Consider the following 16322-nt stretch of genomic DNA (forward strand, 5'->3'; position numbering starts at 1 on the left):
TTTTTTCTCATTCTCTGCCTTCTGATGCATTCCTTTAGTGTTTGCCTTTAATGTATCATTGAGCTTTTAAAATATCTACTTCATCCCTCCCCCCAAGGTTTCTCTGTGTAGCTCTGGTTGTCTTGGAACTTGCTGTGTAGACCAGGCTATCCTTGAACTTAGAGAGATCTGCCTGCCTTTGCCTCCTGAGTGCTAGCATTAAAGGCGTGCATAAGTACCTGGCTTTAAAATATCTACTTTTAGAAATACGTTCTCAGGAGTTTGTCTTTGTTTTCTGAGTTCCTTTTTATATTACCTGCTTCTTGTTTTAAGAACATATTTATTTTCTGCTCTTCCCAATCCAGTGCACCCCTCCCCCGCCCCCAGCCTCAGTTCTATCCCAAGTAGGCCTATTTTCTGTTTTCTAGAATATTTGTCAAAATCTCACCCTCTGATGGACTCTCTGATGACTTTGTTCCTTTTATCATGATGCGTTGGGAAGGAGAGGAGATCGACTCCAGTGTGTACTCAGTTTCCCCGTCCTTGAAAGGTCTGTTTTATTGAAGTGTTTGTGTAAAAAATTTCCATGGGGAAATTTGGTCTTGAAAGTGGTTTAAGTTCCCTGCCCTGAAGGTTCAGAAGTGATGCTCTGCTTCGGAGACTAAAGTTACGGTAACCAGGAAGAGCTCAAAGTTTCTAGTGAGTAATCTGGTAACAGGGAAGCACTCAGATACCACGAGGGAGATAAACTCTCCAAGCCTTTCGGCAACCCTGACACTTATTAACAGCTGGGTGAGATAGATCTACAAAAAGTTCACTTAAAGTTGGTTACAACAAAAGGTTGTGTTCATTCTGCAGTGGGGTTCCTTCCAGGCTTTAGTCTTTGATTTCCTCCAAACTGTTGGACCTGAGAGAAGAAATAAGGCTGCAGCACCGGGCCACTCCTAATCCTACTCACTCACAAAGAATGTCCCCTTTGAGCCACTGCGATACCTGCTGGTTACTCCCACAGATTCTTCAGGATTGGCTGGGACTGCAAATAAAACACTGTTTGCTTATAATCAAGTCGATAAGCTACAATATAAACGAAGACAGGCACCTGCTACAACTGTAGCACTTTAATACTCTTTTTTTTTTTTTCTCCTAAACATTTTCATGCAAGACCTGGGAAGGACACATTGTCTCGGGCCAAAAGAAAAGGTCTTTAAAGAAGAAAAAAGCCTAAAATGGGTCTGCTGAGTTCTAAAAACCCTAAAGACAAGCAAGCCCACATTCTTCTGCTGGGACTTGACTCAGCTGGGAAATCTACTCTGCTTTACAGGTTAAAGTTTGCTGAGACGCTTGCAACCATCCCAACCATTGGCTTCAACGTGGAAATGGTCCAGCTGCAGAGCGGTCTTGCCCTCACGGTGTGGGATATTGGAGGGCAGGAGAAGATGCGAACCGTCTGGGACTGCTACTGTGAGAACGCGCACGGGCTGGTGTACGTGGTGGACTGCTCCGAAGGCCAAAAGCGACTGGAGGACTCTCGCAAAGAGTTCAAGCACATTTTGAAGAACGAACACATCAAAAACACTCCGGTCGTCATCTTAGCGAACAAACAAGACTTGCCGGGAGCTCTGAGCGCCGAAGACATCACCAGGATGTTCAAGGTGAAGAAGCTGTGCAGCGACCGGAACTGGTATGTGCAACCCTGCTGTGCCGTCACTGGAGAAGGGCTGGATGATGGGTTCAGGAAATTAACTGAGTTCGTGAAAAGCCACCTGAAGACAAGAGAGACCTTAGCATTCTTCAAGCAGAAATGAGACAATTATGAAGAAAAGTGGAATTCTGTTTTATTTTCCATGCAAAGTGGTGGTGGTGGCGGCGGTGGGGGATAAGTTGCTGAGTCAGCAAACTTTTCCGGAAGCCCCCCACTCCCCCACCCCCGCTCAGCTAAAGAAGGAACCTCAGAAGCAAACTATGGGGCGATGATCTCTGAGAAGAAAGAATTTATATTTTGAAAAGGTTAACGTGCTGGATGATTTTAAAGTCATATTTAGAGCTGCATAAATGTTTATTAATTTTTGTATGACCACTGAAGTTTAAATAGCTTGTCTGCTTATATAGTCAGGATTTTTTCATATCGTTCTCAGCTGTTACAGACATTGAATTTCTACCCTGTTCTTGGGTAGTGATTGAGTGGTGAGAAAACAACACAAGCTTAGATTGTGGAAAGGGAAACAGTTGATGTTAACCTTTTGAAAATCTTTGTTTTGTAAACAGAACCCACCACACCCCCAAATGCTGTTTGAAAATCTATTGCTGGTAACTTCTTTTATATTTAAAAATATATTTTTTAGTTAATTCTTCGAGCATTTCATGCAATGTGTATTACACACACACACACACACACACACACACACACACACACACACACACAACACTGCCTTAAACAAAGAACTTCAGATCAGTGGCCTAGAGGAAGTATTGTCCTGCGGGTAAACTCTGAGTTTAGTGTTTCACTTTAGGCTGCCACCCCGGGACCAGCTTGAGTGGAACTCAGTTCAGCAGTCCCATTACCCAGGAACACAGGTGCTCTGGTTCTGACCAAGCAGGAAGTCAGGCCAGACTTTGTTCTCAGAGATCTTGGAGTTCACTGGGTGAAGTGACATGAAGCCGGTAGCTGAAGGACGGCATGCTATTGCATGAGAGACATCCAGGGAAACAGGAAACACTTCTTAGGAGAGATGGAATTGAATGGGGGTATCTAAATACCAGGGACCCCCACAGGAGTGCACTAGAAAGGTAAATTTCCCATAGTTAAATGAGTCTCTAAAGCCAACGTGGGGTGGGTGGGTGAGCAGCAAACAGACTGAGGGTGCAGGGAATGTTTGGGATATAGATCGGCTGGCACAGTGCTTGTCTAGTGATCTGAAGTGCTGTGTTTGCTCCCCAACGCTGCATACTGTGGGTACCGTGGTGCATACCTATAACCCCAGCACTTGGGAAGTGAAGGCAGGAAAATCGGGAGCTCAAGGACATCCTTGGCTACACAGTGAGTTTGTCTCTTGGGATACATGAAAACTTCCAGAGAGAGGGGGGGGGAACCCTCACAGGAATATAACAACTATTACCAACAGTATTAGCATACAAGGAGACTGATCGAGTAGCTACCCACCCTTGTCCTATGACTTCCAATCTGTTAATAAAAGATAGCTATTAAGTATTATGAGTGAGTTAAGCAATATGTGGCACATAAATCTTTTTCCATTTAATCAGGTTCTACAATCCAAATGGGGCTATGACCATGAAGCTGTTTGGCCCTCAAACCTAGAAGATAGCTTCTCCCCCCTCCCTTACACCAAGCAGCAGATAGTGCATTTGAAACTCATGTCCTCTGAACACTTTGTTCCCACCATTACTACAAACCCCCATTCATTCTCCACTACAACCCCATCCACTCTCAACTAGGGAACTTTATTCTGCACAAGAGTTCTGCCCAGAAGGTTTTCTATAATTGGAAATCAGATCATATCTTTTAGTTTAACTGCCTCCCTTTATTTACTTGACCTCTTATTCACTCCTGGTTTTTTAATCATCGCCCTTCAGCCCTACCCATCTCCACCCTTGTCACCTCCAGCTCCTGACTGCCCCAGAGCCCTTGAACTTCCGGCTTCCCCAGCTTAGGGTACACTTCCCTTGAGACTTTAAACCGTTTGTCTGTCTGTCTACCTGCCTGTCTGCCTGTCTGTCTGTCCATATCCATATCCGTGTCTGTGTCATTGTTCATGTCCATGCACACGAGTGCAGGTGCCTACAGAGGCCAGAGGGCTAGCAACTCCCTAGAGTTAGAGTTAGAGGAGTTGGGAACTGCCTGATGTGGGATCTAGGAATTGAACTCAGGTTTTCTGAGCCATCATCTCTCCAGATCTGAGCTGTATATCTAAATTGTTTCGTTATACAACTAAAAGTGTAGAGATATTCCCAAAATCCTCTTGAAAGGAATCTCATCTCCACATCTCTGCCCCGACCTTCTATTGACTAGTTTCTGTTTGCTTGCTTTGGACATTTTGTTTTGTTTTCTCGAGACACAGTGTCTCTGTGTTGCCCCGGTTGTCCTAGAACTCGCTCTGTAGATCAGGCTGGCTTCAAACTCACGGAGCTCCGCCTGCCTTTGCCTCCCCAGGGTTGGGATTAAAGGCTCGCACCACCATTGAGCAGCTGACTTACTTATTCTTTATTCTTTTTTCCTTCCTAGAAAGTAAGCTGTAAAAGCTGGGACGTTGTCTTCTATTGCATTCCAGAATTGTGTACAGGGCAAAAGGTATTTACAAAATGTTTGTAGAACATAAAAAAAATGCTCGGGCTGGAGAGATGGCTCAGCGGTTAAGAGCACCCGACTGCTCTTCCAGAGGTCATGAGTTCAATTCCCAGCAACCACATGGTGGCTCACAACCATCTGTAAAGAGATCTGATGCCCTCTTCTGGTGTATCTGAAGACAGCTACAGTGTACTTATATATAATAAATAAATAAATCTTTAAAAAAAAATGCTCTAAACTCCAAAGTAAGGTCTTGCTGGTCTTCAGAAGGAGAGCGTGGGAGCAATCGTGGTCCACTCCAGCTCAGGACACCAAATATGGCTGCTCTACCCAAGGGCATTGCGCTCCAACATTAGAGTCCAAACTGGGTGGGAAATCTGCTTTGTGGCCATTTGTTTTTTAAGGCAGATCGTGATGCCTCTCTGAGTACATTTTCTCAAGTAGAGCTGTGACTTGAACAAGCATAGCCCTTCTCATGTGAGCTGTTTAGTTCTGAAAGTTGCTAAAAGCCCTGCTGTTAAATTACCCCAATAAACTAGATCATGATAGATTTGCTTCTAACACACCCAAACCTCCCTTTCCTCAACCTCCTGTTTTTCACAGATGCCTTCTGACCTTTCTTCCCACACCTATCCCAGCGCCTGCATTTGAGTCACCTTAGAACAGGTAATAAAAAGAAGATTTAGTTCTCCTTTAACTTAAAAAAAAATCCAAATATTTAGAGAAGTCAAAACAAAAGTAAATTTAGCATTTATTTTCTAACTCTATTTTCCAACATTACAATTTTGTCATAATTTGTGCTGTCCGTCTGCCTGCTTGTCTGTCCATCTTTCTTTCTCTGTCTTCCCCACTCCTCTTACACACGTGAGAGTGCCCACATACACAAACACACACACACACACAGATACACACACACACAAATATACACACACAGACACACACACACATAGACATACACACACTAGTACACACCTGAGCGTGCACACACACACACACACACACACTGGCACACACATACACACGCACACTGGCACACACGCACGAACACACACATACATAGACATACACACACACTGGCACAGGCACTCGGAGTTGCAATGCTGCTCACTCCTCATGGTGAAATACAACACCACAGATTTCCTCAGACAACCTCTATCTGCAGTGCCACTGTGACATAAAAAAGAGTTATATATTATTAAATATTATCTATTAGTCCATGATAAAATTTTCTCTATATCATCAATTATAGGATTAGTTTGACCAAGAATCTACTGTAATCAGTTTTTTCATTTGTAATATTCTCTTGGTTTTTTACTACCTGGAAACTTTTGAAAAGTTTGGGCCATGTTTTCTTTGTTTTGGTGAGTTTTGTTAGGTTGTCAAGATTGTCAGGATGGTCAAAGATAGATGATACTGCCTCAGGCTCCCAGTGGCAATTGCTGCTGGCTCTGGCTTCTCAGATTTTATAGAATGCCTCACAGCATGAATTTGTCTGATGCTTTAGGATTAGATTCCAGATAAGCATTTTTAGTGAATATTCCACAAACAAAGTTGTGCCTCCCACTGCACGCGTAAGGGAGTCACAGTGTCCATCTGTCTCAACAGTGGCACTTACACTAAATTACTTAACTAACAATAGTGGCCTCTGACTTTCTCCATACTGCAAGCAGTTCTTCATAAGTAGTTTTGAAGTTCATTTGATATGATAAATATTTTGAGACCTTCTGGGTATCTTGTTCCTCCAAAGCCCATCACCAAATAACCTGAATCTCTTTTATTCTCCGTTATCTCTCCTCACTGAGTATTCATGGGCGCACTTGAAAACGCTTCGTTGTCAGAGATCCTTTAAATCAGAGCTTTGTAATCTGGTGCTGTTAGAGCTCTGGGCATGGGTGAATACCTGCAGCAGTGCCTGAAACCTGCTTAGAAAAGTGAGATTTTCAGTGGCCACCCAATACATTCAATGGAATGTATTGTGTGTGGGCATGTGTGTGTGTGTGAGAGAGAGAGAGAGAGAGAGAGAGAGAGAGAGAGAGAGAGAGAGAGAGTGTAAGTGTGTGTATCTACATGTGAGTGTGAGTGTATGTGCATGTGTGTGTGAGTGTATGCGTATATGTGTATCTGTGTGTGTGAGTGTGCGTGTGTATGTGGGGGCGTGTGCGTGTGTGTGCATGTGTGTATGTGTGTATGTGCCTGTGTGTGCGTGTGTGTGTGTGAGTGTATGTGCGTGTGTGTGAGTGTGAGTGAGTGTGTGTGTATGTATATGTGTGTGTGTGTATGTCAGGGAACTCACACTGCACCCAACATTGTTACCCATTTCTTTTTTTTTTTTTTTGGTTCTTTTTTTTTCGGAGCTGGGGACCGAACCCAGGGCCTTGCGCTTCCTAGGCAAGCGCTCTAACCACTGAGCTAAATCCCCAACCCCATGTTACCCATTTCTAATGTTCATTCTCATTCCCCCTCCCTTCCTCCCTCTCCTTCCATCTCCCACCCCCCCTTCCTCTCCCTTTTCCTCTGCTCCTCTCAGCTTCCTTTCTCTCTTTCTCAAGAGCAGTGGTTCTCAACCTGTGGACTGCAACCCCTTAGGGGGGCGTTGCCTCAGACCACTGGAAAACACAGATCTTTCCATTACAATTCATATAGTAGTTACAGTTTATGAAGCAGCAATGAAAATAATTTTATGCCTGGGAATCACCACACCATGAGGTGTGTATGAAAGGGTCACAGCAGTAAGAAGGTTGAGCACTGCTGCTCTAGGGTGACCAATAATGTGCACTAGCTAGACTACATTGACATTTAAGCTACATCCCCAAGACTTACTACTTTGAGACCAAGTCTCACGAACTTGCCTAAGCTGGCCTTGATTTTACTCTGGAGCTTTGAACTTAGGATTGTCCCTGCCTTAGCCTTTGAAGTACCTGGGACTATCAGCCTCTGTCACTTGGCCCACATACACAGAAGAAATAACTTTAAAAAATGTATCTACTTGCGTTCGAGAAAATGTTAATAGTCCCGGTACAATGCACTTATCCTCATATACACATACCTCTTAATTTACACAAAATGGTTCAGTGTTTCTAAATCAGGTTAGTTGTTTTTTTTTTTCTTTCTTTTTTTTTTTTTTCACCTCAAGGTATTTTCCCCCTAGAGTCCTCTATGCTTTACTTGTCCCTTAATAAGCAGCATGCGAGTGACATTGTGGCCACAAGAAACCATCTTATTTACCACAAAACCCCCCTCCTAGACGTGTAGTTTCATTCCTGGCGATCTAAAAGCAAAAGATATAATTTACATTCATTCTAAAATTTAATCTCTGTAGACACACTGATTTTGATTTGTGAAATTAATACCCATAGTCTATAAACACATGGAGGTCAACCCATTGCCTAGGACCCAGATATGCCTTTGCAGGTTCATGTAGAGGGAGCAATGACTGGACTTCTATGGTTCCAGTCCAGCAGCAAAGGCTTGCAAATCCTTCTTCTTGGCAGAAAAGCCTTCTGATTTCCTTATTTCTCTTTTTTCTTTTGTTCAAAGAGCCTACAGCCCACAACTTCGCTCTGTAGCTGTTCTCTCAGGCTGGCTCAAAAAAGGCTTGTGGGAAGGCTACAGGGAGGCCTCCATTCACTGGGCTCCCAGCTGCTGCACAGGGCTCATTTTAGCCTCTTTCTGAGAAAACATGTGATAGATCTAACCCTTCATTGTAGGCCATGCCCAGTGTGCTCTCCGACACGATTCTTAGATATTCAAACTGTCCCAAATTTCCCCAGTGGAAAAACCCTTTAAGCTAGTTTCTATGTCCAACCACTGGGTCCTCTGATCACTTCCTTGCTTAAGAAACACTGAGGCTTCTTCCCAGCTTAACCTTGTCCTTGCCTGGCTACCTCGGTGCTGAGATTACTTATTTCTCCAAAGAGCCTTGCTTGATCTCTTTTGTTAAGGAACATATCTAGAAGCCAGACATTACAAACACACTATCTGTTCATGTTTTACTGAACACCCAACACTGATTGAGGGAGACGTAAAGCAGGATCAAGGACTTACTGTCTCACACACACTTGCACAAGGCTTGCACATATGCACACACACACACACACACACACACGTGCACACCTATGTATGTGCATCTGTATGTATGAATAACGCTGCACTGAATCCAGAGTGACAAGTTTTCCCTTAGTTAGTCCATTGATTATCTGTTTCTCCCCCTGGATTACAAAGAACCCAGGTTTCTGAAGGTGTCAATACCTTCTCTCTGCGTTGTCCTATAACACAACAGAATATTTATGGAACCACTGTACCAGCACCCCAGCTCCAACCAGCCTACTTAGTATTCTTTCTGTTTGTACCCACGATGCTGTGTTTTAAAATCACATGCATTGATTTTTGCGGGTGACTGAGTTTATGTTGATTTTAGGCTTTTTTCTATTAGAATCTTAAGGCTGAATACTACCTTTTTGCGTCAATATTATTTAAATTTTTGAGTCTAGAATACACACACACACACACACACACACACACAAACACACACACACACACACACACCCCTCCAAAGTCCAAATGAAAACTGAGTGTAATGGCATCTTCATTTAGTCTCAGCTCTTGGGAAGCAGAGACAGGTGAGTCTTTGTGAATTCCAGTCCAGACTGGTTTATTTAGCAAGTCCGAGGCCAGTCAGTGCTTCATATTGAGACTCTGTTGTGTTTATAAAAGGATAAAGAGAGGGGGGATATGTTCTATGGAGGTCTGGGGAAAGGGGGTGCCTCAGCAGGCCCATGCTGAGACAACCCTTCCCCCTGAGGGACCAGCCACATCTTATAGTATAGAAGAGTTTATTCAGGACATGGGGAGGGAAGTTAAGAGAGTAAGGAGGGGCAGAGAAATAGAAGAGGAGCAGAGGAGAGGAGGAGGGGAGGAGAGGAGAGGCTGGACATGAGCATATGGAGAGAAGTGGAGAGGGGAATGGGAAGAGAAGGAACAAGGGGGAAAGAGAGAGCAAGAGGAAGCCGGAGCAAGAAAGTGAGGAGGGGGCAAGCAGCCTCTTTTATAGTGTCAGGCCCAGCTTGCTGTTGCCAGGTAACTGTGGGGGTGGAGCTTAGACAGAATGCTAACAGACTCTATCTCACAACAAAACAAAACAAACAAACAAATGGATGGATGAACAAAAGACCTCCTAGAAAAACTCCAACCTACGGGGAGAAGGCCTTTTAGAGATGTTTGAAGCACTTCTCCGCCTGGAACCCAGCCCCTTCCCTTCTCTTATCTTTGCTCTGTGTTACCTTTCAAGGGTTGATGATTACAGGGCTGGAAAAATGCCTCAGGGGTTAAGAACAGTTATTGCTCTTGCAGAGGACTTGGTTCTTATTCCCAGCAGCAGCATGGCTGCTCACAACTGTCAACAACTCCAATTCTGTGTGTGCGTACCATGTGTGATCATTCGACCAGAAAAGGGCATCAAATCTCTCAGAGATGGAGTTATAGATATTTTGCAGGTTGTTTAGCTGGCGACATAGTCCCTGGAATTGAAACATTGGTTTTCATAATTGTGCAACAAGTATCCTTAACTACTGAGGCATCTCTCATTCAGGGTGTCTCTCACTGAATGGAGAGAGCCCCCAGTTCACTTAGACTGGCTGGTCAGTGAGCCCCAGAAGTCCTGTCATCTCAGCTGTCACTCGATCACAGGAGAGCTGAGTACACCACTTTGCTTTGCTTTCCCTGCTGGGTTCTGGGGATCTAACTCAGGTTCTCAGCAAAGGCTTCACTGGAGGAGCCATTGCTCTACCCACTGTCTTTCCCCTGCCATTCCTGTTGTTCTTGTTTTTTGTCCTTGGATAATCTTGAATTCAGGACCCTTTGCTTTCTGTGTTTCTGTGCTCTGATTTTTTTTAAATTACTTTTATAGTCAGAGACAAGACATATTTTCTTAAAAAGCGGTTTAATCCTCACTTTCTATGTAAACTACGAGTGTAAATGGCATTCCCTAACTTTTTCATTTGAAGTACATTAATGTGAGAGATCCCTTTGTCAGAAATAGTACAGTGCATGGGCACACGGGGGCGCTGTGGCCAAGTTTTAATGAACTACAAAAGCTAAAATAACCAACATGCCTTAAGGCTTTGGAAACTTTAAAACTTCTGCCCTAGACTTTTCTATATGCTGTCTCATATCCTCTCACAGCTCTATATAGTAATTATCACCCCCCCCCGAGTTACACGGAAGAGATCTGAACTGCAAAGCCACCACCAGCCACTTCAATTGTTTTTGTTTTATTTATGAATTTTCCTTTTTCTTGTTTTTTTTTTTTAACGCTTTTTTTTTTTTTTTTTTTTTTTTTGGAGCTGGGGACCGAACCCAGGGCCTTGCGCTTCCTAGGTAAGCGCTCTACCACTGAGCTAAATCCCCAGCCCCCTTTTTCTTGTTTTGAAACAAGGTCTCTCTGTGTAGCCTTGGGTGGACTGGAACTCACTATGTAGAGCAGGCTGGCCTCAAACATGCAGAGCTCTGCCTGCCTCTGTCTCCTGAGTGCTGGGGTAAAGGAGTGTGCCACAGCCTTTATATTTTAGTTGTGTGTATTTCTTTGTCACTGTGAGGGTCTGTGCTTGCATATGCAGGTATTCTTGATGATCTAAAATGCCCTAGAGCTGGAGTTACAGGCTGTTGTGAGCTGCCTGAGGAGGGTGCTAGGAACTGAACTCAGGTCCCCTGCAAGAACAGCATGCATCCTTCACCACTGAGCCATCCTTCCACCGTCAGCTACCTTATTTGTCAAAAACATGAACTGTGGCCTTAGAATACAGCTGAGTCCCAATTCCTGATGAGAAGTCTTCACCATATAACTCTGCAATGTAATTCTCTCTCAAGCCACAGAGTAATTCTGCCTCCTGCTGTACTGAAGAGTCTAAGCATGGCCAAGAAACAGAATACGTTGTTAAACAAAAGCGAGCCTTTCATCAGAAATGCATTCCAAAATAATAGAAAGCCTGGGAAATAGAGAAATACACTGCTGACATCGATGCATTTAGTCAATAAATCATTTAAGAGCGTATGGTGGGACTGGAGAGATGGCCCAGAAGTTAAGAGCATTTGTTGCTCTTCCAGAGAATCAATACCCACACCAGGTGGCTCGACTTCATGCAGCTTCAGCTCCACTGGATCAGACACCCTCTTCTGACCTCTGGATTCATGTACACACACATGCACACGCGTACACACACACACACACACACACACACACACACACTCGTCCATACACACTTACACACGTGCATATATATAATTTTTTAAAATAAAATGTAAAGAGCCCACAAAAGCTTTTTTAATTGATAAATGAAAGCTCTACATATTTATGATGTACACCATGTCTTGAAACAGGGGTAGGTACACCGTGGAACGGATGATCGAGCTAACTGACACATTACTCATATAGTTTCCATGATGAGAAGAACACTTAAAATCTATCCAGTGATTTTCAAGTACATAGTGCCTCATATAAAAAAGTCATTTTGTTGTGCAGTCACTGTCGTACACATTTTCCCAACCTCGCCCATGAAGGGGACTTTGACAAAATGGAGCAAAACTACATTTGCATTTTCCTTTACTCTAACACTCTCTCCTCTGGGAATTTAATTCAAGAATCGCAAACAGACCTCAGGCAATGGATGTGCAAAGTTTCTCATTATATGAAATAGAAAAATATTGGGATAACAGAAATACTTCTCCCTAGGAGACTTTTAAAGGTACATCTCCAGAGTGAAATACTGTGAAGCCAAACAAGTGGATACAAAAAAAAAAAAAAAAAAAAAAAAAAAAAAAAAAAAAAAAAAAGGCCAGGGGCGGTGGCATCTGGTGATAACAAGCAGACCTCAAGTACAAAGTGTGGTTTCTCCATCCTGTTCTTCACTGAGCAGAGCCGGAGCTCCTGGACGAAGTGGTGCTTCAGATCTCGGCCAAGGGAAGAACAAGGTGAACCTGAAATATTTGTTGTGTAATAGAACAGAAACCAAGGGAGAGAGGCCAAACGTTTTGGGGAGCAAATAAAAGGGCCTTCCATCAGCCAAGCCTGACACAGTGTTGAACATCTGAAAATAAATAAGTAAGGAAACAAACAAACAAAACGGTAGTGGATCACTGTGCGTTAATGCACAATAAAACCCACTAAGCCTATGGTGATATTCATTAGAAATGTAAGAGGAAGCAAAAGGAAGAACACATTTAAAGTGGGAGGAAGAAAAGGTTCCTTTTCAGCCAGTCCCCAAGATAAAGCCTCCTGACTCCGGTCAAAAGCACTTGTTGCTGGACGAAAGCAAAGCCTTTGAGTCTTCTCTTTGATTTTGAGGAGACAGATTAGAGAGCAAAAGTCCACAAGAACTTTGGTCTTTCTCTAGGTAGGGTTTGCAGAGTCAAGAAAGGGGGTGAGCAGAGCTTCCAGGGACTAAGCCACTACCTAAAGACTATACATGGACTGACCCTGGACTCTGACCTCATAGGTAGCAATGAATATCCTAGTAAGAGCACCAGTGGAAGGGGAAGCCCTGGGTCCTGCTAAGACTGAACCCCCAGTGAACTAGACTGTTGGGGGGAGGGCGGCAATGGGGGGAGGGTGGGGAGGGGAACACCCATAAGAAAGGGGAGGGGGAGGGGGATGTTTGCCCGGAAACCGGGAAAGGGAATAACACTCGAAATGTATATAAGAAATACTCAAGTTAATAAAAAAGAAAAAAGAAAAAGAAAGGGGGTGAGCGGTTTTCTGCCATCATAAAGGGTTATGGCTGACAGCCTTATACCAAGGGACAGGTTAACATGAGAAGAGCGTAACACATTTATTCGGCCACAGTTTTAGATGCATGTTTAGACTGAGGACCCAAAGACTCTAGAAGCAGGGATCCCCAGGGAGATATCTGGATAAAAAGGGTCTGGCTCAATGCTACAAGACTGAATAGAAAATGCAGCAAGTCTCATCTATTCACATTCCTCTTGGACACTGGGCAATATTTCTTCTCTAAGTACGGAGCAAGATCTTTCCTGCACCAGGTATCTCAATCTGCTACCAGACACGGTAGGTCAGAGAGTAGCTTTATAGCCAGCTATAAGGCAGAACCATGGGGAGAGCTAGGACACATCTAGTTTTTATCTTTTGCCTTGGGAAAGAAGCTCTCCTTTTATGACTCATGCCAAGAAGAAGAAACTCCAGTTCTGTGCCTTGCCTTGCGGGGAGGGTGTGGAGCAAGAGCCAGGGATTGGAGATTCAAGAAAAACTTTGCTTCAGTGACCTTCACTTTCAGATAGCAGTGTCTGCAGACCACACCCATGACAGCTGGCCCTTTCTCTGGTGACCACCCGAGTGCCTTGGCAGTGCACTCCCATTTGCTCTTCAGTGTTTCAGTCGGAGCAATGATTTTTAGGGAACTCTTCCTGTGGCCAGTGTTGGGGGTAAACCAGGTAAGAAGGCACAACTGTGGAGTGTGGTGGGCAATGCCTGCCCCTAGCCACACCTATGACCCAGCTCTTAGAACTGTGAAGGATAAAGTGTTTAGAAAAAAGTGTTCGAATCCAGGACCTTAAAATAGGGAGAGTAACATGTCTGTTTCAGGGGATCCATTGGTTCACTTTAAAATCACATAACTGGGAGGAGATGGCTCAGTAGATAAAGACACTTGCTGCTCACTTCTGGCGGCCTGCGTCCCTTCCTTGGAAGCCCAGGTAAAAGTGGAAGGAGAGAACCAACTCCAAAACATTGTCCTCTGACCTCGGCATGGGCGTTGTGACACACGAGTCCCTCCCATGCATGTACACACATTTCTGAGTTAACAGGCACCAACGATAGAAGCATGGAGGAGAAGACAGAGGAAGAGGCAATTTGCCAGCCTAGGAAGGGACGTATGTGGGCACAGCAGGGTGTGGGTGGTCTCCAGCGGCCAGCAAAATCAGGTAGGCATTCTCGTTAGGGCCTCCAAAGCAAATGCAGCCCCGCTCACACCTGCAGACTCGGAAGACGCGACCTGTATGTTGTTTGAGTCTGTAGCAGGTACAGTAGGAACCCTCACTTGGACTTGGCTGCACTTCACTGATTGAAGGTCCAACAAGCTAGCTCTCATTTAATCGTGAAGCCCTCATACACAGCCCAGGGGTAGGATGTGCCCGGACCATGTAATTAAGGTTTTGCAAGGATGACGAGAGTTAGCAGCAGGTATCATGAGAGGTGCTTTGACAAGCCCAAAGATCTAAAGGGGGGATGTGCAGAAGCCATCCCAGGCTAGATGTATAGAATGGATGTATTGGAAGGGACTTGAAAACACGTGAATTTGCATATGCCTTAGTTGGGTTTATATTGCTATGATATCAAACCCAGGACAACTTGAGAAGGAAAAAGTTTATTTTACTCATATTTCCAGATGATAGTCAATTACAGAAGGAACTCAAGCAAGGTAGGAACCTGGAGAGCCATGGGAGAGCACTGATGACTGGTCCCCTCAGCCTGCTTTCTTATAACACCCAGGACCCCTATCCAGGAGTGCCACCCTCCGAGGTGAGCTGGGCCCTTCTGCATTGGTCATCTATCAAGAAAACTCAGTGCAGGACAGTATCATGGGGACATTTTCTCAACTGGATTTCCTCCCTCAAAACTGACTCTAGCTTGCATCCCATTGACATAAAAACTAGCCAGTACATACAGTAAATAGCTAATAGGGACCATTGGCTATAATAGAAAGAAGGAATTGATCCTGAAATTTAGGTTTGGGCAATATGGCAAAGGACCTAAACAGAACTTAAGAGTCAAGGTTTGGAGCCTGCAGAGGTGACTCGTTGGTTAAGAGCACTTGCTGCTGTTTCAGAGAGCCAGAGTTTGAGTCCGAGAACCCTTGTCAAGTGCATCACAAGCCCAGCTTCAGCATAGCCTGACACCCTCCTCTGGCCTCTGCCAGCATTGCCATACATGTGTACAATACATGTGTACATTCACATAGACACCTACACATAAATGAAAAAAAATCTTTAGAAAAAAAAAACACGGAAGGAGAGTTTAAATTTTTATCCTCTAATAGCAGAGAGATGATTGAAAGCTTTAAGTTAGGAATAGAACATGCTAGATCCCCATTTATTTATAAGGTCCACCAGGCCAGGGATCAAATTTGTTTCTCCTCACATCTGTAGGCATCTGGGATCAGTTAGAAGACACTAGAGTGTGCTGTGATATCATTAGCCACGTAGGTACACAACAGTCCGTGTATCTACACAACAAAGTGTGTGTCTTTCCTGAACCACGTGTCTCCCACAGGCCAACACAGGGGCTCCTCCCCGCCTAACCATTCAGTGCCCCTGATGACTTTACAGTACCACCACTGCAGAAGTCACCTTTGCTAGTCAGCAGAGGGGGAAACAGAGTCCTGGCACTCAGTCCTCAAAGTGACAGAAGAGCATTGTGTTGGAGGTGACAGAGCCAGCGGAGTGGGACACATCTAGGCACGCCAGGCAGTCTATTCCACCATGTGCTGGAAATGGGTGGGACTGGAAATAACTCCGTGAGCTACTGGAGTGGTGAGCACCAGTGAATAGCATTTCTTTTTTTTTTTTTTTTTTTACATACATAACACATTTTAAAAACTATATCAAACTTCTTTTGATATAGTTTTTTATTTTTTTATTTATATTTCAAATATTATCCCCTTTCCCTCACCCAACCACCCACCCCTTCCCTGACATTCCCCTGCACTGGGGGATCCAGCCTTGGCAAGACCAAGGACTTCTCCTCCCATTGGTGCCCAACAAGGCCATCTTCTGCTACCTATGCAGCTGGAGCCATGGGTCAATCCATGTGTATACTCTTTGGGTGGTGGTTTAGTCCCTGGGAGCTCTGGGACCCCATTTTTAGTTCAACGGTTTGCTGCTAGCATTCACTTCTGTATTTGTCATGCTCTGGCAAAGCCTCTCAGGAGACAGGTATATCAGGCTCCTGTCAGCATGCCCTTCTTGGCTTCATCAATATTGTCTGGGTTTGGTGGCTGTACGTATATGGGCTGGATCTCCAGGTGGAAAAGGC

The 16322-nt window shown here is 44.3% G+C and overlaps 1 protein-coding gene across 1 annotated transcript; it reads left to right on the forward strand.

Annotated features, from left to right (window-relative positions):
- The first annotated feature begins 1089 nt into the window (after nt 1-1089).
- On the forward strand, nt 1090-2330 carry Arl14 (ARF like GTPase 14). Its single transcript, NM_001399763.1, is given in 1 exon segment — nt 1090-2330. A coding segment is annotated over 1 exon segment (579 nt). The 5' UTR covers nt 1090-1205; the 3' UTR covers nt 1785-2330.
- The last annotated feature ends 13992 nt before the right edge of the window (nt 2331-16322 follow it).

The sequence above is a fragment of the Rattus norvegicus genome, chromosome 2 (genome assembly GCF_021556685.1).
Source record: "Rattus norvegicus strain SHRSP/BbbUtx chromosome 2, alternate assembly SHRSP_T2T, whole genome shotgun sequence".
NCBI lineage: Eukaryota > Metazoa > Chordata > Mammalia > Rodentia > Muridae > Rattus > Rattus norvegicus.